Source organism: Triticum aestivum, chromosome 6B, assembly GCF_018294505.1.
Source record: "Triticum aestivum cultivar Chinese Spring chromosome 6B, IWGSC CS RefSeq v2.1, whole genome shotgun sequence".
Lineage (NCBI taxonomy): Eukaryota > Viridiplantae > Streptophyta > Magnoliopsida > Poales > Poaceae > Triticum > Triticum aestivum.
The window spans coordinates 206,678,024-206,702,477 of NC_057810.1; the positions used below are offsets into that span (position 1 = coordinate 206,678,024).

The 24,454-nt window shown below is 45.7% G+C and overlaps 1 protein-coding gene across 1 annotated transcript; it reads right to left on the reverse strand.

Moving 5' to 3' along the window:
* Positions 1-5,355: 5,355 nt before the first annotated feature.
* LOC123133970 (squamosa promoter-binding-like protein 5) lies at positions 5,356-8,833 on the reverse strand. Its single transcript, XM_044553345.1, has 3 exons — positions 7,981-8,833; positions 7,419-7,588; positions 5,356-6,194 (listed from the first exon to the last, which is right to left on the reverse strand). The coding sequence occupies exons 1-3, from the start codon at positions 8,694-8,696 to the stop codon at positions 5,752-5,754; spliced, it is 1,329 nt and encodes a 442-aa protein (XP_044409280.1). The 5' UTR covers positions 8,697-8,833; the 3' UTR covers positions 5,356-5,751.
* Positions 8,834-24,454: the final 15,621 nt, after the last annotated feature.

Below are 24,454 nucleotides of genomic sequence, written 5' to 3' on the forward strand. Positions count from 1 at the left end.
TCTCGACAACTATTACTTCTACTACTATGGCTACCGGTTAGCAATAAAGTAAAGTAATTACATGATGTTGTTCAATGACACGCAGGTCATACAATAAATTAAGACAACTCCTATGGCTCCTGCCGGTTGTCATACTCATCGACATGCAAGTCATGATTCCTATTACAAGAACATGATCAATCTCATACATCACATATCATTCATCACATTCTTTTTAGCCATATCACATCACATAGCATACCCTGCAAAAACAAGTTAGACGTCCTCTAATTGTTGTTTGCATGTTTTACGTGGCTGCTATGGGTTTCTAGCAAGAACGTTTCTTATCTACGCAGAAACCACAAAGTGATATGTCAATTGCTATTTACCCTTCATAAGGACCCTTTTCATCGAATCCGATCCGACTAAAGTGGGAGAGATTGGCACCCGCTAGCCACCTTATGCAACAAGTGCATGTCAGTCGGTGGAACCTGTCTCACGTAAGTGTACGTGTAAGGTCGGTCCAGGCCGCTTCATCCCACAATGCTGCCGAATCAAGATTGGACTAGTAACGGTAAGCATATTGAACAAAATCAATACCCACAACTACTTTGTGTTCTACTCGTGCATAGAATCTACGCAATAGACCTAGCTCATGATGCCACTGTTGTGGAGAACGTAGCAGAAATTCAAAATTTTCCTACGAGTCACCAAGATCTATCTATGGAGATACTAGAAACGAGAGAGAGCGGAGTGCACCTACATACCCTTGTAGATCGCTAAGCGGAAGCGTTCAAGTGAACGGGGTTGATGGAGTCGTACTCGTCGTGATCCAAATCACCGATGATCCTAGCACCGAACGGACGACACCTCCGCGTTCAACACACATACGGTTGGGAGAGACATCTCCTCCTTCTTGATCCAGCAAGGGGAGGAGAGGTTGATGGAGATCGAGAAGCACGACGGCGTGGTGGTGGAAGTAGCGGGATCCCGGCAGGGCTTCGCCAAGCGCAAGCAGGGAGGAAGAGGTGTCACGGGAGAGAGGGAGGCGCCAGGGACTCAGGTGCGGCTGCCCTCACTCCCCTCCACTATATATAGGGGCCTAGGGGGGGGCGCCGGCCCCTTGTAGATACCATCTAGGAAGGGGGGCGGCGGCCCTAGAGGTGGCTTGGCCTCCAAGCCAAGTGGAGGCGCCCCCACCCCTTAGGGTTTCTAGCCCTAGGCGCATGGGAGGCCCAAGGGGGGCGCACCAGCCCACCAGGGGCTTGTTCCCACGCCCCCTCAGCCTATGGGGCCCTCCGGGATAGGTGGCCCCACCCGGTGGACCCCCGGGACCCTTCCGGTGGTCCCGGTACAATACCGATGACCCCCGAAACTTTCCTGATGGCCGAAACTGGACTTCCTATATATAAATCTTTACCTCCGGACCACTCCGGAACTCCTCGTGACGTCCGGGATCTCATTCGGGACTCCGAACAACATTCGGGTTACCGCATACTATTATCTCTACAACCCTAGTGTCACCGAACCTTAAGTTGTAGACCCTACGGGTTCGGGAACCATGCAGACATGACCGAGACTACTCTCCGGCCAATAACCAACAGCGGGATCTGGATACCCATGTTGGCTCCCACATGTTCCACGATGATCTCATCGGATGAACCACGATGTCGAGGATTCGATCAATCCCGTATACAATTCCCTTTGTCTAGCGGTATTGTACTTGCCCGAGATTCGATCGTCGGTATGCCGATACCTTGTTCAATCTCGTTACCGGCAAGTCTCTTTACTCGTTCCGTAACACATCATCCCGTGATCAACCCCTTGGTCACATTGTGCACATTATGATGATGTCCTACCGAGTGGGCCCAGAGATACCTCTCCATCAACCGGAGTGACAAATCCCAGTCTCGATTCGTGCCAACCCAACAGACACTTTCGGAGATACCCGTAGTGCACCTTTATAGCCACCCAGTTACGTTGTGACGTTTAGTACACCCAAAGCATTCCTACGGTATCCGTGAGTTGCACAATCTCATGGTCTAAGAAAATGATACTTGACATTAGAAAAGCTTTAGCATACGAACTACACGATCTTTGTGCTAGGCTTAGGATTGGGTCTTGTCCATCACATCATTCTCCTAATGATGTGATCCCGTTATCAACGACATCCAATGTCCATGGTCAGGAAACCGCAACCATCTATTGATCAACGAGCTAGTCAACTAGAGGCTTACTAGGGACACTGTGTTGTCTATGTACCCACAAATGTATCTGAGTTTCCTATCAATACAATTATAGCATGGATAATAAACGATTATCATGAACAAGGAAATATAATAATAATAACTAATTTATTATTGCCTCTAGGGCATATTTCCAACATATCTTGTATAACCCATCTGTTAAGTTACCTACAAAGGAGGATTTATCTATTCTTGATCCGGAGGCCCAGTTGGTAGCCGCTTTACATGTAATTCCGGATTGGACGGTTCCATATTTGGCATATATGAACTGGGGCGAGCTACCAGACGATGAGGTTTTAGCCAGACAGATAGTCCGACGTTCAAAATCCATGGTTATTCACAATGGCGATTTACACCACTGCAGTGTTTCAGGCGTATTCCAGCATTGTGTTTCTCCTGAAGAAGGCCAAGAGATTCTACATGAGATCCATGAAGGGGATTGTGGTCACCATGCCGGTTCAAAGTCCCTGGTGGCCAAAGCTTTTCGTCATGGGTTCTGTTGGTTGACAGCTCATGCTGATGCTGAGGATCTGGTAAAGCGGTGTGACGCTTGTCAGAAGTTTTCACGCTGAGCTCATGTTCCGGCTCAAGAGCTACGGATGATTCCTATTACTTGGCCGTTTGCTACTTGGGGGCTTGATATGATGGGACCTTTTAAGCTATCCAGGGATAAGAAGACCCACCTATTGGTGGCATTGACAAGTGCACTAAGTGGGTTGAAGCGGAGCCAGTAAGCAAGTGTGATGCGGCCACGACGGTTCAGTTTATTAAAAAGATCATCTTCCGCTTTGGTTTTACACACAGTATCATCACGGATAATGGCACAAACCTTTCTAAAGGTGAGATGGAGGACTTCTGTCAGAGAGAACACATCCGGCTTGATGTAGCATCCGTGGCGCATCCCCAGTCCAATGGTCAAGCTGAGAGAGCCAATCAAGAAATCTTGAAGGGTATCAAGCCCCGGCGGATGGTTCCTTCAAAGCGGACGCCGGGTTGTTGGGTGGAAGAATTGCTTTCTGTGTTATGGAGCATCAACACCACCCCCAACAGGTCAACGGGTTACACACCTTTCTTCATGGTTTATGGGGCGGAGGCGGTCCTCCCAAGTGATATTCGTCATGATTCGCCCCGGGTTGCCAATTATGTTGAAACGGACAATGAGCAAGCACGCCAGGAGGCGTTGGACCTGTTAGATGAAAAACGGGACATGAATTTGGCTCGTTCGGCGGTTTATCAGCAAGACCTGTGGCGTTATCACAGCCGCCGGGTTAAAACAAGAACCTTTCAAGAAGGCGACTTGGTGCTTCGGCTCATCCAGGATCAGACCGATATGCACAAGTTATCCCCACCTTGGGAAGGGGTTGCACAGTGTAGTGCATGCAACGCTGGCCAGTGAGAATGATATGCAACGCTGGCCAGGCGTGTAGCGTCTATCTATGAGGCGTTGCACAGTGTAATGTGGCGCCTTCGTGTCGGGCGTCACACAAAAAGGTCAACCACGTGAAATAGTTTCACGGACAGTTCATTTTGTGATTTGATTTCGTCCACAAATCAAATTTGTCTTGCCCGTAGGACCCAAAATTAAAGGTGGCCGCATGGATACAGAAGCCCAGATCGCTGCAGCTGATTTTGCTTTTGCCCCCAGAACCCATCCCCGACAAGAACTCGAACAAGCAACAGCTACAGCTTAGACTTTGCCAGTTGCGAGTACGCCAGTAGAGACTCTGCATACGGTCGGCTAGCCCATTCACTCATGCATTCATGACCTACGTAAATAATTATACGTACCACATACACATATCCTCGTCAGATTTCGCTTCAGGCAAAGGTAAGTGTAGGTTCGTTAAGCCTACATAAATTCTTTGCCAACGAAAAGAATGACCCACACACACACACATGTTACCTGCACGTGTATGTATCTTGGCACTGGGAGCACAAAAGCTTCTCTCTCACTCTCTACCCGCTCCAACCACATAGAGGACAATGTTCCGAATTAGATGCTCACCTTTGTAATTCACTTGTTAAAATTCATCTGAGCTCATCCTTTTTGCAACAAAAAAAAAAATCATCTGAGCTGTGCATCGGGATTTCTTTTTTTACCTGTTGATCTCTTCGGAGCATCTTTTTTAACAAGGGCAGGGCCGGATATTTCACTGACCAAAATCATCTGTCCTTTTGTTCCGGAATCAAAAGTCATCTCTTACATCATCGCAGAAAGCGCGCTATGGTGGGATCCCAGCCGAACGGCCCCATGAACGTACTTCATATTTAATTCCCGTCGGAATCCATGCATAGAAACATCCTACGGCATACAGCCAGTAAAGGCGCGGCGGTCCCTCCCATTTTAATACGCAGAATCGCTAATTACCAGGCAAAGATCACGCATAGATCTTCTTTTAATTTCCGTTCAGATTCACTGCTGTTAACTGCAGACATATTGTTGCTAGGTAAATGTACTGACTTGGATTGGAGTGGGAATTACTAGTGAGCAAATGTCTATAAATATGCTTTGAATGTTCTGCTCAATTTCACACTGCAAGGCTTTTTTTTTTTGCGGGAAACTAGACATTTTGTTAAAGAATGTACAGTACTATATCGATGGCACTATGGCAGGATCTATACTTGAAACACCACGAGGTCCTTGCTTCATCGGGAAGTGTGAAGATGATTGCATGGGCTTTCTTTTGCTGATTTGGATGTTAGTATAACAATTATTTTTGTGTGTAACAATGTTATAACTTATAACAATAGAACTTAGAATGCACAAGTATTTATGTAATATTTTCTACTAATGTTATATATGTTTTGACTTCTTTGTACTAAATAACTCCTCCGGTTGGGTTTATTAGTCGGGTGCATGTTTTGGGTCTTTGATTTGACTAATGAACCATGTATAATATGCCACAAAAATTATATGGTTAGACACGGTATTTGACAAAGAATCCAAAGATATATTTTTCTTGTAAAATATTATACATGTTTTTCTAGTCTAAATGAAGATCTATTAACTCATGTCCAACTTATAAACCCAACCGAAGGGAGTATAAACTTTGCAACAACATATAGCTGTCAGTATGGCTTTGTAATAACATATATTAAAACCATTAGAATCCTCAACAAGTTTGCAATAACATACTCCATACTAGTAAAGAAACAAAACATGGCTTATCAAAGAAGAGGAGGCTAACATATAGTGTTAGCATGCATACTAACATAATTACATTATACCAAAAAGAAAAGCAAACAGTAGTACATACACTATTACCCATTGTAATAGGGTAAACAGCTTCTGCGAAAAGTACAATTAAAAACACAGTAAGCAGAAAAGGTCAGGAAATTAAATCGGGAAAGAAAAAGGCTGCACGCCTACGTACCCTATACAAGCTATACTCCATGCCCAGCCTAGTGCATGCAACCAGCTTGTTTTCTATTTCACCTCATGCACGCACACCTTACGATATGCAGTCAAACCACCTCTAGGCTAGGCCAGGCCAGGTTCATTCATGCAATGGATGCATGCATCGAATTACATGAACTCCACCTCGAAGAAATGCTGCATGCTGTTGCCGTTGCAGCAGCTGTCGCCGTCGTTCTGATGGCGACGCTGATCCGACGGCGACGTCGTCGAGCACGACAAGATGTTGCCGCTGTCGCCCTGCTGCTGCTGCTGCTGCTGCTGGTGGCGATGCGACTGCACGAGTGAGGTCATCATGAAATGCTGCTGCTGCTCCTCCTCCTGCTGCTCATCGGGCCCTTGCTGCTGGATCAGCAGCATGGTGTCAAGGCCGGCGCCAAAGCGGGCGTCGTCTTGAGGCGGCGGTGGCGGCGGCGGCGCCGCCAGGGATAGGTTCGTCGGCGTGGCGTTGCTCGACTGGCCGCCGTTGTCGATCTCATGCTGCTGCTGCTGCTGAAGGCAGCTGAAGCCACTGGCGCTCGGCGAGAAGGTCGCGCCCGTCGTCGACTTGTTGGCTGATCATATACACGTCGCGGCGTCAGACAAGACGGCAAAGATGTGACTGCCACATGTATGTAGCAGGAGTTGCACCTACCGTCTAGTGTATAGTAAGTACGATATAGTACACCTACGTATGTATAAGATGTTTTGGCGCCATACGTATGCACATCATGTTAATTGAGCTGAGCAGTACTCCTAGTAGTTACGTTCGTCAGATCGACCGACCAAAATGTAGAAGTAGCATCTAGGTATGCCATGTCGTGTACTACTACTACTTTCTATCCAACCGAACGTTGTAACAACGCGCTTGCTGGCACATAGAATTACCGGTGTGTACTGCAGCCAAGTGCACCGCCAAAACTGCAGTTGTATATATGTTGCTTCAGTTATACACTTATAAGATGCTACATTATTGGGCTAGCCTAGTGATGTACCATTTCAAGATAACTAGATTTATGAAAATTGCGGACAATCGAGAATTAGGCAAACAGTTTTTGTTGTTGTTCTTAAAGGGTGTTTGTATCACTAGAGACTAGAGACTAGTAGTAGTCACTTTTAGTCAGTAAACCTCCAAACACCCCTGACTAGTGGGTGACTAAAACTAGTTTAGTCCCTAGTCACCCCACCCCCAACTTTTACTGACTAGAGACTAGTAGTAGTCACCTTTAGTCAGTAAACCTCCAAACACCCCTGACTTTTACTGACTAAAGTCCCCTCTCTCTTCTCTAATTGGTGTTGCATAAGGGACATTTAATACTAAGACATTTAGTGCTGACTAGTAGTAGTCACCTTCCAAACAGGGTCTGACTAAAAACTTCTAGTCTGACTACTACCACCTCCGTCTAGGTGAATAAGTCATTCGCGTAGTTCTAGGTCATCGATTTGAGAAATTAAATATGTGCTATATGTCATGAAAAGTATATCACTAGATTTCTACAACGATGTAGTTCCTAAATATTTTTTTATCACATATAATATATATTTAGATAGTTAAATCGTCAACCTAGAACTACGCGAATGACTTATTCACCGAGACGGAGGTAGTACTAGTCACATGACTAGAGAGTATCCAAACACCCTCTAAAATATTGGCTAAGCCCTGACAAAGTTTCGGGAGGTTTTATGCTAGCTAGCTTAATTACTGGGCCAACTTCTTGGACTGATCAAGCTTTAAATAAGTCAATAATCAGGATATATCCAGTGTTTATGTCTAACTTGTATCAAAGGAGTAGTCTTACTCCTGTGATCGCCGGTGTATGAGCTGGTGATGCTAGCGTCTGCCTTCTTGGAAGGCGGCGGCGAGTCCTTGCCCTGCGCGCCGGCGGGTTTTCGGCGGCGCCGGTTGTGCTCTGTGAGCCGCTTCCGGCAGCTCCTCTTGGCCTCGTCAAACTCAGCGAGCACATGAAACCTAGCCCAAGAAACGTACCCAAACAGGAAACAATTATTCACACAACCGGATCTTGGGTATTATATATGTGTACCAATGTATGTAATACACATCATGTATCTGCAGTCTGCACAGAGTATGTTTAGGTATCTGATCGAGCACCATTGCAATGCCATGATGTGCGTGCTAGTGGTACATTGGACAATGGGATGCAGATGCAGATGCCGATACGCTCAGAGGAACAAGATCTGATCTGATGCGAGTCATTTCTGATATATGACATATTGACATGATATGATCAGTGCATATAGCCGCTAGCGTCTGTGCACTAGATCGAAAGCTCGCAGCCTTTCTAATGCTGATTCTTCGCATGCATCAATGATCCACCCATGCCAAAGGATAAACGTACGTACCGGCTGCATTGTTGGCAGAAGCGCTGCTGCTTGCCAGAGGCGGCGACTGTGGCGGCCTTGGCGTGGTACTCGCAGACCTTGTGGCGGCGGTGGTAGTGCTTGGCGGCGGAGAGGTCGGCCTTGCAGCCCTCAGCCTGGCACCGCGGGGTCTGGTGGTGGTGGGCGGCGGCGCCGAGCCCCAGCCCCAGCATGCCCATTGCGCCTGCTCCGCCGACGCGGGAGCGCATCAGCAGGCGGTCCACGGCCAGCACGTCCGCCGGGGAAAAGTATGTCCTGCGGCCGAGGTTCAGCCCGATCCTCCCCCCACCGCCGACGTCCGAGAAGGGGCCACCCTCCTCCCGCTTCAGGAACCCAGCACTGCCGCCGCCACCGAAGGTGTATGCGTCCACCGGCGACGCGGAGGAAGACGTCAGCATACCCGGAAGGGTCATCATCGGCGCCTGCAGCAGCGACGACGACGCCATCGTCGGCATGCTGACCTGCGTCTGGAGGAACGGCTGCTGGAGCTGGTTACTGGACGCCGAGCCGCTGGAGAAGAGCGCGACCGGGTCTTGGAACGAGAATGCAGCGGCGTTGAAGTCGAGGCTGTCGTAGAGGTGGTGGTGCTGGAAGGGCGGCTGCCGGTCTCCGGGCATGACCATGCCAGCCGGCTCAAAGTTGGGGTATGACTGCATGGGAGCGTAACCGAAGTCGGTCATGTCGCTAACCGGTGCCATCGTGCCGCCGCTTAGATGAGAAAGGTGGTGACGCGCGGCCTGACTGATGGGTGAGAAAGAAAGAGGCCGGACCGCCGGAGTATGTGTCTGTGCAGCAGGAAGGGTTGTGCGTGCCTTCAGGCTAAAAAGGTCGTGGAGGCCGGAGAAGGAGAGAGGCATTGAGGGCATCTCTTGCCCTTCTCCCGTCCTTTATCTGCGCAAACGACCCCACCTAAAACTTAACTCCTTAGAGGCGTCTCAAATCCGTCTCAAATGCCTGTGCGGACGGTCCGGTCACAAAAATTTCATCCATACAGACGCTTCAAACGGGCCTCAGACGACCAGACTGACCGGCACCTCACATATCTAGCCCAAATCTGGGAGGGATACGAGGGCGCTCGGGCGCGTCCGCCACGTCGGACCCGTTCCACGCTGGCCCACCCGACTCCACATATATTCCTCCCCGTCCACTCGCCGACCAAACCTTAATCACTTCACTCCACTCTTCTCCACCACCCAAGCTCCCGTCTGGCGATCTCCGGTCGTCCCTGGCATGTTGGACAACAGACCCGAGTCCTGCACCTCTACATCCGTCGACCCTAAACTCATCCCACGCGGCCCCGAGGAGGAGATGGTCGTACGGCTTGTGCTCCGCTGCTCCCGGGAGGAGGCCTGTGTGAGGCAGCGCTCGGACTCCTTCCGTCAGGAATCCATTGCGTCCGCCCAAATGACACATGGATCCGGCGCTAGGTGTGCCGTCGGTGCCTCACCGAAGGCGGGGCGGTATGTCTGGCTTCTAAACGCGGTGGCAGACGCGCAACCCCTCCGTTGGCGTGCCGAGGCCGTGGACGCATCATGGGCGTCATTCAACGCAAACATGGTCCGGCGCGCCCGTTGTGCGAGGCAGTAGGCGAGGGAGGTGGCGGCAGCCCTCGCGGCGGTGGATGTCGTTTACACGTCTCCAACGTATCTATTTTCTATTGTTTCATGCTTTATATTATCAATCTTGGATATTTTTATATCATTTTAGGGACTAACATATTAACTCAATGCCTAGTGCAAGTTGTTGTTTTCTGCTTGTTTTTGGTTTTCCAGGAAATTTGTACCAAATGGATTCCAAACGTTATGAAATTTTTGACGATTTTTTTCTGGACAAAAGAGATCCTAGAAGCTTTGGGACGAGACCAGACGAGAAGCAAGGAGATGGCAAGGCAACAGGGCACGCCTACCTATAACCTTATGAGCCCTACTGGCTCCGTCTGACCTAATTCCACTTCTATAAATTCTCAAATATTGGGAAACCCCAAAGAGCCACCCGAAACAACTTTTACCCTGCTGCAAGCTTCTGTTCTTCCGCGATACCATCTGAAGGCCTTTTCCGGTACTTTCCCAGAGGGGGAATCAATCACGGAGGACTTCCACATCAACCTTGCCACCCATCCGATGATGTGTGAGTAGTTCAGCACAGACCTATGGGCCCGCAGCTAGTAGCTAGATGGCTTAGTCTCTCTCTCTTTGATCTTTAATTCAATATTCTCCATGATCTCCATGGAGTTCTATCGGATGTAATCTTCCTTTGCGGTGTGTTTGTTGGAATCCGATGAATTGTGGGTTTATGATCAGATTATTGATTGAAATTAATTGAATCTTTTCTGAACTTTACTATGCATGATTGTTATAGCTTTGTATTTCACTCCAATCTATTCGTTTGGTTTGGCCAGCTAGATTGATTTATCTTTAGTGGAAAGGTGCTTTGTAATGGGTTCAATCTTGCGGTGTACTCATACAGTGACAGAAGGGGTAGCGAGGCACGTATTTGTACAGTAGCCATTAAGGGTAAAACGACGGGCTTTAATCATATTGCTCGGTTTTATTCCATATCTACATCATGTCATCTTTCTTAAAGCGTTACTCTGTTTGTTATGAACTTAATACCATAGATGCAAGGAGGAGTCGGTCGATTGGTGGAGTAATAGTAGTAGATGCAGGCAGGAGTCGGTCTACATGTCACTGATGTGATTCCTATATACATGATCATTGCCATGAATAACATCATAACTATGCGCTTTCCTATCAATTTCCCAATAGTAATGTGTCTACCCATCGTATGCTATTGTTTTCAAGAGAGAATCCTCTAGTGAAAACTATGCCCCCCGGTCTACTTTAATCACATTACTAAAACCAAAAATACCTTGCTGCAATTTATTTACTTTTCTTTTATCTATCTACCACTATTAGATTTAATCCTTGCAAGTAACGAGCTCAATGGGATTGACGACCCTTTTGCCCGAGTTGGGTGCAAGTATTTGCTTTTCTGTGTGCATGTGTTGTTCACTAGTATTTGCGTGGTTCTCCTATTTGTTCGATAACCTTGGTTCTCACCGAGGGAAATACTTATCAGCTACTATATTGCTTCACCCTTCCTCTTTGGGAATGATTCCAATGAAGCTCACAAGTAGCAAAAAGAATTTCTGACGTCGTTACCGTGGAGACATCATCAAATACCTACACTCAAATTATCATCTACTTGCTCTACTTTTTATTTGCCTCTCTTTTTCATCTCCCTCCACTTCTCTAAAAAACAAAAAACACAAAAACATTTCTCTTGGTTGTTTGCTTGCTTAGTTTCTACAATCTCTGAATTTGTTATCGCTAAAGGTGGGAGTGAGGATAGCAAAACACATGAGAATGAAACTCCCAAAAATTTGGATACTAAAACTTTTGTGACGGGAAATGGGAATATTATACTGAAAAGTATTATGCAAGAGTTCATTAGTTGTGCGGGAACATTGGTGTCTAATGATATTCCTATTCTTAAAAGAACCAATAGTTATGCTATGCCCACACCATCTCTACACCGATTATTAAACTTGAAATAAGATTCATGCGTACTCGTCCCACTTTGCAAAGATTATTCTTTGAGTTACCAGTTATAATCAATCCTATGGCTAAAAAGATAGCTACAATTATCCTCGTGAATGAATTTGATTTTATAATGCGAGAAGATAGAGAAATCTTTGACTTTTGTGACATGAGTTATGAGTGCGCTATGATAGATGAGATCTTATATGATAGATATTTTATGAGGACATATATGTCTCGAGATCCTTATGCTTTTGAGGAAAAAAGAAGGTTCCAAACCTACTTTAATCCAACATATATTCAATAGTACTAATCACCAATATGCGTGGATTGTAAAAGGGAACCAACAAGGTTTAGAAGAAGATTGCCTTGAAATTTCTAAACTCTTATAGAGGATGAATTTACTGTTACTTATGATAAGTCCATTGATGACCATATCCCTCAAGAAATAAAACATGATAATATAAAAGTCACTAAGGATAGACTGATACGTCTCCATCGTATCTACTTTTCCAAACACTTTTCCTCTTGTTTTGGACTCTAAGTTACATGATTTGACTGAAACTAACCCGGACTGATGCTGTTTTCAGCAAAACTACCATGGTGTTGGTTTTGTGCAGAAATAAAAGTTTTTGGAATTGGACGAAACTTTTAGGAAACTTTTTGTGGAGTAAATAAAAATTATTGGAGCCAAGACCCATTGAGGGGGCCACCCTGTGCCCATAAGGCACCAAGGAGCTTTTACCCCCCACCCCCTGCACCGGCGCGCTCTGGTGGGTGGTGGGGCCCTCGTGGCTCCGCTGACCCTAATTTGGATACTATAAATTCCTATTTTCCGAGAAAAAAATAGGAGGAAGTTTCATCGCGTTTTACGACACGAAGCTGCCACCACCTCCTATTCTTCATCGGGAGGCTAGATCTAGAGTCTGTTCGGTGCTCCGGAGAGGGGGATCTTCCGTCTACGTCATCACCAACCATCCTCCAACACCAATTTCATGATGCTCACCTCCGGGAGTGAGAAATTCCTTTGTAGGCTTGCTGGACGGTAGGACAAAAGATGTCATGCAAGTTCTTTTCCATAAGCATGTATGATTATATACGGAATACATGCCTACATTACATTGATGAATTGGAGCTAGTTCTATGCTGCCCTAGGTTATGACTGTTATATCAATATTATCCAACATTATCACCGATCCAATGCCCATGAGTTTTTCACATATTGTTCTTGCTAAGTTACTACTATTGCTGCTACTGTCAAAATTTCCATAAAACTACTGCTACTACTGTTATTGTTACTTCTATTATTATTGCTACTACTATCAAACTATCATACTACTATGCTACTGATCACGCTATTATAGATATTTAATCTCCATGTGTGGTTGAATTGACAACTCAACTACTAATACTTACAAGTATTCTTTGGCTCCCCTTGTGTGAAATCAATAAATTTGGGTTCAATACTCTGCCCTCGAAAACGGTTGCGATCCCCTATACTTGTGGGTTATCAAGACCTTTTTTGGCGCCGTTGCCGGGGAGCATAGCTATATTTATTGAGTCACTTGGGATTTATATCTGTTGATCACTATGAATAATCTTAAGGATGATAGAACCAAGATCGTTCCCTCTAAGATGAGGGGAGGTAAGGAACTATTATCTAGCTTTGCACTAGATTCAACTTCTGTTTTGAGTAAGCTTGCAACACCACCACCTGCTATTAATCCTAATATGTCGCAAGTAATTGATGATGCTACTTCTTCTATGAATGATGTTATTGATGATGCTAGTACTTTGCTTGATATATAAAAATGTGCCACTAGGTGAATTTCTTGATGAACAACTTGCTAGAGCTAAAGAAATCGAGAATGTTGAAACTGATGAGATTACTGAAACTGATGAAGCGATTGAAACTGAAAATTATGAAACACTTATTCGATCTAGCTCTCCTAGATATCAATTGCCTGAGATACCTGAAGGTTATGTTACGGATGGAGAGGTAGCTAGGGACTTTCTTGCTTGTAAGGATAGAGATGATCTTAAGAAATTACTATGCAAATTGAAAGAAAAATCTTTGAATGCGAGAATGAAATATGATCCTAAGTTTGCTACTTCACCTACCTTTATAACTAATAAGGATTATGAATTCTAAGTCAACCCAGAGTTAATTACTTTGGTTGAATCTGATCCTTTCCATGGCTATGAAACTGAAACTGTTGTGGCACATCTTACTAAATTAAATGATATAGCCACCATATTTGCTCATGAGGATTTTTTTTGCTATTACTATATTTTTAAGTTATTTCCTTTCTCATTACAGGGTGATGCTAAGATATGGTACAATACTCCTGCTCCTGGTTGTGTGCGTAGTCCCCAGGATATGATTTATTACTTCTCTGAAAAATATTTTCCTACTCATAAGAAACAAGCTGGCTTATAGGAAATATTTAACTTTGTGCAAATTTAAGAAGAGAGTCTCTCACAACCTTGGGAGAGGCTTCTCCAATTACTTAATGTTTTGCCTGATCATCCTCTTAAGAAAAATGAAATACTTGATATCTTCTAGAATGGACTAACCGATGCTTCTAGGGACTACCTAGATAGTTGTATCAGTTGTGTTTTCAGGGAACACACTATTGAACAAGCTGAGGAACTATTGAATAATATACTGAAGAATGATAATGCTTGGACACTTCATGAACCACCACCTAAACCCACTCTAATGAAGAGGGGTATTTTATTTCTCAGTCTTGAAGATATGCAAGAAGCAAAGAAATGTATGGAGGAAAAAGGGTATTAAAGCTGAAGATGTTAAAAATTTGCCACCTATTGAGGAAATCCATGGTCCTGACACACCACCATAGGTGGTAGAGGCAAATTCTCTTATACAACTTGATGAAGGTGACATTCCCTACAATAAATCTCCTAGCCAATGCTTATATGAATTTGAAAATTACATTATTAAGCAAGATCATTTCGATGCAAATGTTATGAAACAATTGAAACGAAATGCCCACATGATTGATTGCTCGAGTGACCTGTTGTTTAGAATTGTTAATGATGTCAAAGGTGTTAGTAAACATGCTTCTATGGTCCAAAATTAATTAGAACAAGTTGCTAAATCTCAGGGTGAACCGCTAAATGAAATGAATAATAATATGCATGATCATGCTGTTAGTAATGACTAGCGGAGGTAAAACGACTCATGAGCTACTTTATCCTCAAGGTCACCCTAAAATAATTGTACAAGACTCTCAAAGAATTAATGTTGATGCACCTAGTCCTTCTAAAAAGAAAAAGGAAAAGGAAAAGGAAAATGATAGGACTTTGCATACTTCTAGTGAACCTGAGGTAGAAAAACCTTCTGAGGATAGTAATGATGTTTCTATTTCTGATGCTGAAACTCAATCTGGTAATGAACATTCACCTAGTGATAATAATAATGATAATGCTGATGTTCATGTAGATTCTCAACCAGACAATGATAAAAACCAAATAATGATGTTGAAATAGAACCTATTGTTGATCTTGATAACCTACCTTCTAAAAATAAACGTTTTGATAAGAGAGATTTTGTTGCTAGAAAACATGGTAAAGAAAGAGAACCATAGGTTCAAAAACTCATGCCCTTTCCACCTAAACCATCTAAGAAGAAGTATGAGGAAGAATTTGAACGCTTTGCTCAAATGCATAGGCCAGTCTTTTTGTGTACTCATTTGACTGATATTTTAAAGATGGCCCCTTATGCTAAATACATGAAAAATATTTTCACTAATAAAATAAAAATACCTGAAGCTGAAATCTCCACCATGCTTGCAAACTATTCTTTTAAGGATGGGTAACTAAGAAATTAGGAGATCAAGGATTACCAACTATACCACTCTCAATTAAAAGAAATTATGTCAAAACTACTTTATGTGATTTAGGAGCCGCTGTTAGTGTTATGCCTTTCTCTTTATATAAAAGACTTGATTTGAATAAACTCACACCCACTGAAATATCATTGCAAATGGATGACAAATCAACAACCATACCTATCGGTCTATGTGAGGATGTGCCCATTGTAGTTGCAAATGTTACTATCTTAACAGACTTAATTATACTTGATACGCCCGAGGACGACAACATGTCAATTATCCTTGGTAGACCATTTTTGAACACTGCAGGGGCTTGTTAGTGATTGCAACAAAAGCAAACTCACTTTTCATATCAATGGTAATGAACATACGATGCACTTTCCAAAGAAACAATTTCAAGTAAATGGTATTCACATCACTAAAAAACTCCGGCAAATTAGGAGTTTACAAATTCCTCTTCCTACTGTCAAAAAGAAATATGAAACACTTATTGTTGGGGAGATGCATATCCCCATTGAGGTAACTTAGTGTTTTATGAAGATTCTTCGGTTTCATGCTAATAAAAAATGGTTCTTAATAAGGCTTGATCAACCTTATTAATGGATTATTTTTTAGAGGCATGTGGTCGATGAATTTAGTAGGCACAACCTTTTGTACTCACTTTATATTTTCTATTATTGTTAGTTAAATGCAATAAAATTCCATGATTATCTTATTTTTTGAATTATCCGTGCAATAAAAATGTGCCCAAAAATGAAAGTGCTCAAAATGACCTGAAATGTTTACAAGATTTTTTCTAAATATTAAGAATTTTTGGCACTGAAACCACCCCAGGGGGATGCGCCAGATGCCCACAAGGCACCAAGGCGTGCCCTGGTGGGTGGTGTTGCCCACAGGGACCTCCTCACTTACCTCTTTAGTCCACTTCGTCTCTTACCTCCATAAAAAATCACTCTAGCTCACTCTCTCATGTTCTTGCTCCCAAAGCTGAGATTTTCGATCTCTTTGCTTGGAGCTCCATTTATGAAATTGTTTTGGGGGATTGCTACTTGGTATGTGACTCCTCCATTGCTCCAATTAGTTTTTGATTTAGAGGATTATATTTTGCATAATTAGCTTCTCTTGGTGCTACTGAAAATGAGCTTGCATGTTGAATTCTTTGAGTTCCAAGTAGTTTGAATGCTTGATATAGCCCCTACACATCCATCTGAGTAGTTACTATCAATCTTGTAAAGTTTTGTTGACATTATTTTGTGCCCAAAAATCTCAGAAATTTATTCGTACAAAAATGAACTTCTTTAGAAGGAGTTCTTCGAGGATAAGGTCCTCGGGGGCATCGTCGAGTGAGAGCTCGATACGACAGGTTTATGTCTAGCTAAGGCAAGCTCGGTGTAGGATTCTGACAACAAATCATGTCGGTGACCATGAGACGAGTTCATGATAGGTGCACGTATTAAAGAAGAATTTGATGAATATGTTCATACACTGAGCTCGCTCCCTTCATCGCAGATAAGTGCACGCAAAACTACAACCCAATGTAGGGTGGAACCCTAGGGGCCGATCTTTCATGATTTGGAGGGGATCCCACAAAGAACACGACGAACACACAAAGAGCACAAAGGGGGAAAACAAGAGGAAACACTCAAATTAACTTGATCCAATCACACATGTGCTACATCCAAGAACAAAAGAGGCCACAAAGATCGAAAGACAATAAAGGAAGGATACAAGTAGCTAGTTCTTCTCCAAGAGGAGGTCTTGAATCTAGTAGGGAATCTTCCCACAAGGGCTTGAATCCACTTGCGGGATCTTCTCCTAGGAGGCCCCGGTCTCCAAAGGGAGTAGTATCAAGTGGATGAGGAATGCTCTATCTCTAGTATGAGCTAAACCAATGCTAACCCTAATAAGAGGGAGAGGAGTATATGTAGTCTAGGGGGACGAATGGGTACATGGGCCTCGGCCCTAGTCTCTGTGTGCAGACAGGCGTCAGACATACGGTGGGTCACGGATGTCCGGTGGCTCACGAGGGTCCAATAGTCCGGTGATTCTTCTCTGGTCGGGTGTTGCAGGATGACCGGTGGGCGGCGGACATCCGGGGCTCGGTCGTCCGAAAGTCTTCAGATTTCCGCTATTTTTCTTCTGTGATGGTGGCACCGGATTTTCGTAGGGGCTCGGTCGTCTGGTCGCTGGGAGGTGTCGGACGTCCGGCCGCTATAGCACTCGCTAGCTGGATCCTTGGGCTGGTGGACTCTCTAGGCGTCGGACGTCCGGCATGGTCCGATCGTCCGATGGCTATAGTTTTTTTGGTAGCTCCTTCTCTTGGTCCTTGTACTTGGTGTCCTCGAATCGAAAGCCTCATCACCATGGTAGGGAGATAGATCCTTGACATTGAAGATGTCGCTCACGTTGTACTTGACGCGTGGTAGGTCGATCTTGTATGCATCATTGTTGTAGCGTGCTAGCACCTTGTAGGGTCCGTCGGCTTGAGGTGGAAGATTGGACTTGTGTTCATCGGGGAAGCGGTCCTTGCGAAGGTGTATCCACACAAGATCTCCAATGTTGAATATCATGGGTTGCTTGTTGATGTTGAGCTTGGTCGCGAGGCATTGTACTTGGCGCTCGATGATGTGCCTTGTATCTTCATGCACCTTCTTGAGATAGTTCGTCGTGCACTCGCGTCCATGTTGATGCGCACTTGTAGTGGTAGAGGTAAAATGTCCAATGGGGACAACGGGTTGAAGATGTAGATGAGCCGGTAATCAATTGTCTTGCGTCGTTGTAGGCGTACTCGGTGATGGGTAAGCATTCTTCCCACTTCTTGATGCTATCTTAATGAAACGGTACACAACAACAAACATCGAATCCTTTCCATTTTGAGTTCTAGGCAAACCAAGCACAAAGTCCATACTAATATCTTCCCATGGGTGATACGTAATAGGAAGTGGCATATATAAAGACCATGGGATTGAGCTTTAGACTTAGCTTTGCGACATGTAGAGCATCGGTTGGTGAAGCATGAGACGTCGCGGAACATCTTGGGCCAAAAGTATTTCTTGGAGAGCATGGCAAATGTCTTGTCGCGTCCAAAATGACCCATAAGTCCTCCTTCATGAGCTTCTTGCAAAAGTAACAAACGAAGAGAAGAGTTGGGGATACTAGTTTGTTAGCTCACATAAGATAATCATCCTTGATGTAATATCGTTCCCAAGATGTATGCGTCAAACATTTGGCATATGGAATTGCAAAAGTAGGATCATGCGCATACAAGTCTTTTATGTTCTCAAAGCCAATGACATTCAATTCAAGTTGAGTTACAAGGATGCATTTGTGGGATAAAGCGTCTGCCACAACATTTTCTTTACCCTTAATGTACTTGATAACATAAGGGAAAGACTCAATAAACTCACTCATATGGCATGTCGCTTATTCAATTCTGTTTGACCCTTAAGGTATTTAAGTGTTTCATGATCCGTATTGATGACAAATTCATGAGGGAGAAGATAATGTTCCCACACATGCAGGACTCTCACTAAAGCATATAACTCATTGTCGTAAATGGGGTGTTAAGTTGCACTCCAGAAAGTTTCTCACTAAAGTAGGCTATGGGGCACTTCTCTTGCATTAATGTACCTCCTATACCGTTGCCACCAGCGTCGCAATGAACTTTAAAAGTTTTGCCAAAAGCAAGGCAATGAAAGGAGCATGTGTAAGAAAATTCTTAAGCTCATGAAATGTGGTATCTTGGGATGGTCCCCAAACAAATGGTGCATTCTTTTTACTCAAGGCATGCAAAGGAGATGCAATAGTGCTAAAGTCTTTAACGAATCTACGATAGAAACCGGCTAAGAAAAGGAAACTTCGCACTTGTTGCAAGTTGGTTGGTTGTGCCCAAGTTTTAATAGCATCAATTTTAGCTTCATCTACATGAACACCCTTAGAAGACACACAAAAAACCAACAAAACAAGCTTATCAAGACCAAATGTGCCTTTCTCCATGTTAGCATAGAGTCACTCTTTTCTAAGAGTTTGCAAAATGGTTCTAAGATGGGTGACATGATCTTCTAGAGTCATGATAAACAGAAGTATATCGTTAAAGTAGACCACAACAAATACGCCAATGTATGGGCGAAAGACATAATGCAACACACGCGTAAAAGTGATGGGTGCTTTGGATAAGCCCATAGGCATAACTAGCCATTCATAGAAAGCAAATTTGGTTTTGAAAGCGATTTTCCATTCATCACCTTCTTGAATGCGAATTTGGTAATAACCACTTTTAAGATCAATTTTTGAGAAAATTGTGGCTCCGCTAAGCTCATATAGCATATCGTCAAGGTGCGGAATGTGATAGCGATAACGAACAGTGATAGCATTAATAGGACGACAATTGGAACACATGCAAAAACTACCATCTTTCTTATGCACAAGAATAACCGGAACAGCACAAGGACTTAAGATTTCACGTACATGCCCGTTGTCAATGAGGTGTTGTACTTGCCGTTGTATTTCCTTGGTTTCTTTGGGGTTGACGTGGTAGGGTGACTTGTTCGATAACGATGCGCAGGGGATGAGGTCGACTCGGTGTTCGATGCCACGGAGAGGAGGTAGCCCCGGAGGTAACTCATAGGGGAAGACATCCTTGGATTCCTGTAATAGATTAGACAACACTAAAGGTAGATGGTGAGAGGTGTTAGTTCGTGCCGTTTCATCCTTGCACAACAGGACATAGTGCACAACATTTCATGGGTTCTCACACACTTCTCTCATCTCTCTTTTGGTAGTAAATAGCAATAAGTTTTTCTTGTCGCTCATCGTGGAGGCACTCATTTTGGGCTTGTGGCTCTCACTCCCTTTTTGGTGGCTCACTCTCTCACTATTCTCTCCATGATGGGCGGATGCTTGCTTGTTGGCAATCACTTGGCTCAATGACATTGGTCATAGCACGTACTCCTTTACCTTCATCTTGAAGCTATAGTGATTGGTTCTCCCAATGTGGATGACGCCGTAGTTGAATTGCCAAGGTGATCCAAGTAGGAGATGGCACACAGACATAGGAACCACATCACACTCCAAGGTGTCTTCGTATGCACCAATCTTGAAAGAGACTTGAACGGTGTGCTCCACTTGAATGGTGCCAGAGTCTCTAAGCCATTGGACCTTGTGGGAATGAGGATGCTTCATCTTGACCAATTGTAGCTTGGATCATAGTTCTTCACTTGCCAAGTTGTGGCAACTTCCTCCGACGATGATGACCTTAATAGAACGACTGTTGATGCCCGCTTCAGTATTGAAGATGTGGCACCGTTGCTCTTCCTCTTGTTGGTGTTGAAGTGTCAAGACCTTGGAGACAACGAGAGCGGGGCTCGAATCATTGTCACAAAAGACTTGGTCATATTCATCTTCATTTATTAGATGGTGCATAGCCAGATGCTCAAGGGCTTCCATTTCTTCTTCACTCATGGAGTCATATGACCCATTGTCGTTGGCGATCATGGTGCACCAGTTGGTGCACTTGAATGTCTTGTGGCCTTGGCCTCCACATGTGAAGCATTTGATGGAACTTGTCTTGAAGGTATCATCCAGTGGAGTTATAGATGATGAAGCTCTTGGCTTGAAGTTTCTTGTTGTAGGAGGACGACTTGAGGTTGTCAAAGTTTTCTTGTAACTTGACTTGCAGTCGTTGCTTGGGGAAGCTTTGGTTGAGATGGAAGGCAGCATAGACGTTGATGCTTTATTGCACGAGCTGTATGTCTTGGAAGAATATTTAGCATACTTTTAGTCATCTTGCACTTCACGCTCTGCCTTGGTAGCTTAGTGCACGAGCTCGATGAGGTTCATGTATGGTTGGAAGTCGACGATCTTCTCGATAGGATGGTTGAGGCCATTCAAGAAACGTGCCATGGTTTGCTCCTCATCTTCTGTGACATTAGCTCGTATCATGGAAATCTCCATTTCCTTGTAGTATTCTTCAACGGATTGCTTGAGGACTTGCAATTTCTTGAAGAGGTCCCGACTATAGTACGTGGGTACAAAGCGTGCTCGCATGACATCCTTCATTTGATTCCATGTTGTGATGGGTAGGTCACCTCTTACCGCTCGATGCTCAATGACTTGCTCCCACCAAATGAGGACATAGTCTTGGTACTCAAGAGATGCCATGACGATCTTCTTCTCCTTCTCATAGTTGTGCAAGCGAAAGATCTTGTAAACTTTCAATGCCCATGAGAGGTAGTCTTCAGGATCATGGCTTCAGGAGAACTTAGGCATGGTGAACTTGTGCTTGCCGTAGCATTGCTCCTCATTGTGTTGGGGTTGATGATGATGACGTCCTTAGCATGGAGGAGGGTCTTGAGCCACTTGCTCCTCATGCTCCACTTGATTGTCTTATCGTTGAGGTTGTGGAATTCTTGCACGGTTCCTCATTTCTTGGCGCTCCTCAAGGTGTGCGGCCTATTCTTGTCTCTCTCGTTAGAGGGCCTCTTCATGTAGACGTACTTGGCGGTTGCGCTCATTGACGGCTTTCAGTGATTTGTGTAGAGCATGTTGGGCTTCAAGGGCTTGTTCCTCACGACGGTGTTGCTCTTGTTGTGGGTCATCGCAATCTTGATGTTCTTGTTAATCTTGGCATATTGGAGCTTGCTCTTGGACCGGAGGTTCATTAGCTTATCGTCGTATTCGTTCACGTTCACGTAGACGTGCTTGTAACCCATTGCCATGAAATGTATTTTGTGGAGCTTGATGAACTTCATGGTCTTGGCGATGCTGTGGACGTGCTCGTGGAGGACTTGCATCCAAAGAAGATGGCGAAGAATGACGACTTGAGTGGCTCCATATTGAATAGGACGAAGATGTAGAAGAACAAATGACCAACAAGGCACGAATTTCATCCATCCTTGCATCATTCTCCTCCTTTTGTGTGGCGAGCTTGTTGTCGAAGTAGTCTCTTGCATGTTGCTCGGATTTGTCGGTGTTCTGGGCATGTGGGTCCCCAGACTTGCCTGCCCGCGGCCTGCAGCGTGGCTCACCAGTGGCCCAGTACGGCCCGCCTTCATCATCCCAAGTTCAAGACCCTCGCGAGGGGCCAAGCCTCGCGGGGCGGACGACACAAGGCCTCCTCAGGAGCGGCCTCACCAGGCAGGCTCGCGAGGAGGCGGAGAGATCAAGGCGAGGGGTACCTCGCGAGGTGCACATGATGCAAGCCATGACGATCAAGACCAGGCGGGCACCAGCCTGCGCAGTGTCCTCGTTTCCTCTTTGGTGCAAAGGGGACAAGCACATGCGCGGAGTACCAAGGCATCGCGCAAAGGTTTCCATAACGGTGCAACGAGACCAAGACCAGCAGAGCGGTAGGACAGAGGTCACCGTGGAGCCCAACACGGCGTCATCACCAGTGCCTTTGGCAGTCGAAGACCACCTTTAGTCAGGATAGCTTGTACTAGTTGTCCCCTTTCAAAATGGTCATTGTTGGATCCCTTCCCGCTCAATATTTGGGAAGAGGACCAGTGCCTCTATAAATAGAGATAGCCACCACAGTAGGAAGGGATCAGATCCTTTCTAAGCAGAACACCCACCACCACAAGAACACCTCTCCTCGCGAGGTTGTTCTTCCTCTGTACTGTTCATCATTAGCCCAAGAGGCAATCCACCACACCACACACTGGATTAGGGTATTACACCTCAATGGTGGCCTGAACCAGTATAAACCTCATGTCTCTTGTGTTGTTCATCGTGCTAGCTTAGAATCGCGGCAAGGTTCAAGGCGTGTTTCGGTAGGGAGAAGATCTTCGCTCGCACCCCAGAGTTTGAACCTTAAGGGTTTTGCCGGAACCCGATATCCGACATTTGGCGCACCAGGTAGGGGTGCGCCGGAGCTCTCCCTTCCATTGGATCACTCTCCACCAACACCGTGCTTCACCCTCATGGCGGACAACGCGCCTCCGGCTCCGGCGGCCGATGCCAGCGCTGGGGCCAGGGGGCTCTGAGCCTTGGCCACTGCCTTGCGGGAGGTGCAGTGGCCGCACAAGTTCAAGCCAGAGATGCCGCCGTGCTACAATGGCGCGGTGGATCCGCTGGCTTTCCTGATGGCATACGAGGAGGCCGTCCTCAAGGCCGGAGGCGACGGCAAGGTTATGGCCAACTGGTTTCCCATAGCCCTCACCGGCATCCCAAGTGTTTGGCTGCTCGACCTGCCAACATCTTCTGTGGCCTCCTGGGAGGAGCTGCGCAACCTCTTCCTCACCCACTATGCTGCGCTGGCGCCCCGGTCGTTGCAGCTCTCCTGGGCGGCTCGCAGGCGCCACCCTCAGACCGCCACGCCAAGCCATTCTTCTGCCAGATCGGCGCCGCCCTCACGCGGCAAGGAGCTCCTCCGGGTTGGGCGACACCCAAAGCCGACCTGACCTTCAACTCGGACGATCACCCCGTCAACACCGTCTGCTCGGGTGCGCTCCCAATGCTTTGCACGCCCACCATCTGCTAGGTGGCCATCACCAAGACCCTCATTGACAGCGGCGCCGGCCTCAACGTGCTCTCGGTGGAGGCCTTCAGCCTCCTCCATGTACCGCTGGAACGGCTCCGACCCAGCAAGCCCTTCTCGGGCATCGGAGGCGGTTCCTCCAGCTCCCTAGGGAAGATCCGCCTTCCTGTCACATTCGTCACCCACGACAACTTCCGCTCGGAGCTGGTCAACTTTGACATCGCCCACATCAGCCTCCTGTACAACGCCATCCTTGGATACCCCGCCTTGGCTCAGTTCATGGCAGCAAACCATCCGGCCTACAACCTCATGAAGATGCCCAGGAGCAGCGACGTCCTCACCATAGCTGGAGATACCAAGGATGCTCTAATGGTGCTCAAGCTCGCCCTCAAGACAACCGCGACAGCGCAGACTGCCGGCACGGACACCTCCAAGGCCAAGGGGGCTACGCCGACCAAGAAGAAGCAGGTGTTCACCCAGGACAAGGCGGAGACCAAGCAGGTACCAGTTGAGGAGGATGGGTCCTCCGGCACCACCTTCACCATAGGTGCTAATCTCGACCCCGACCAAGAGGAGGCGCTGGT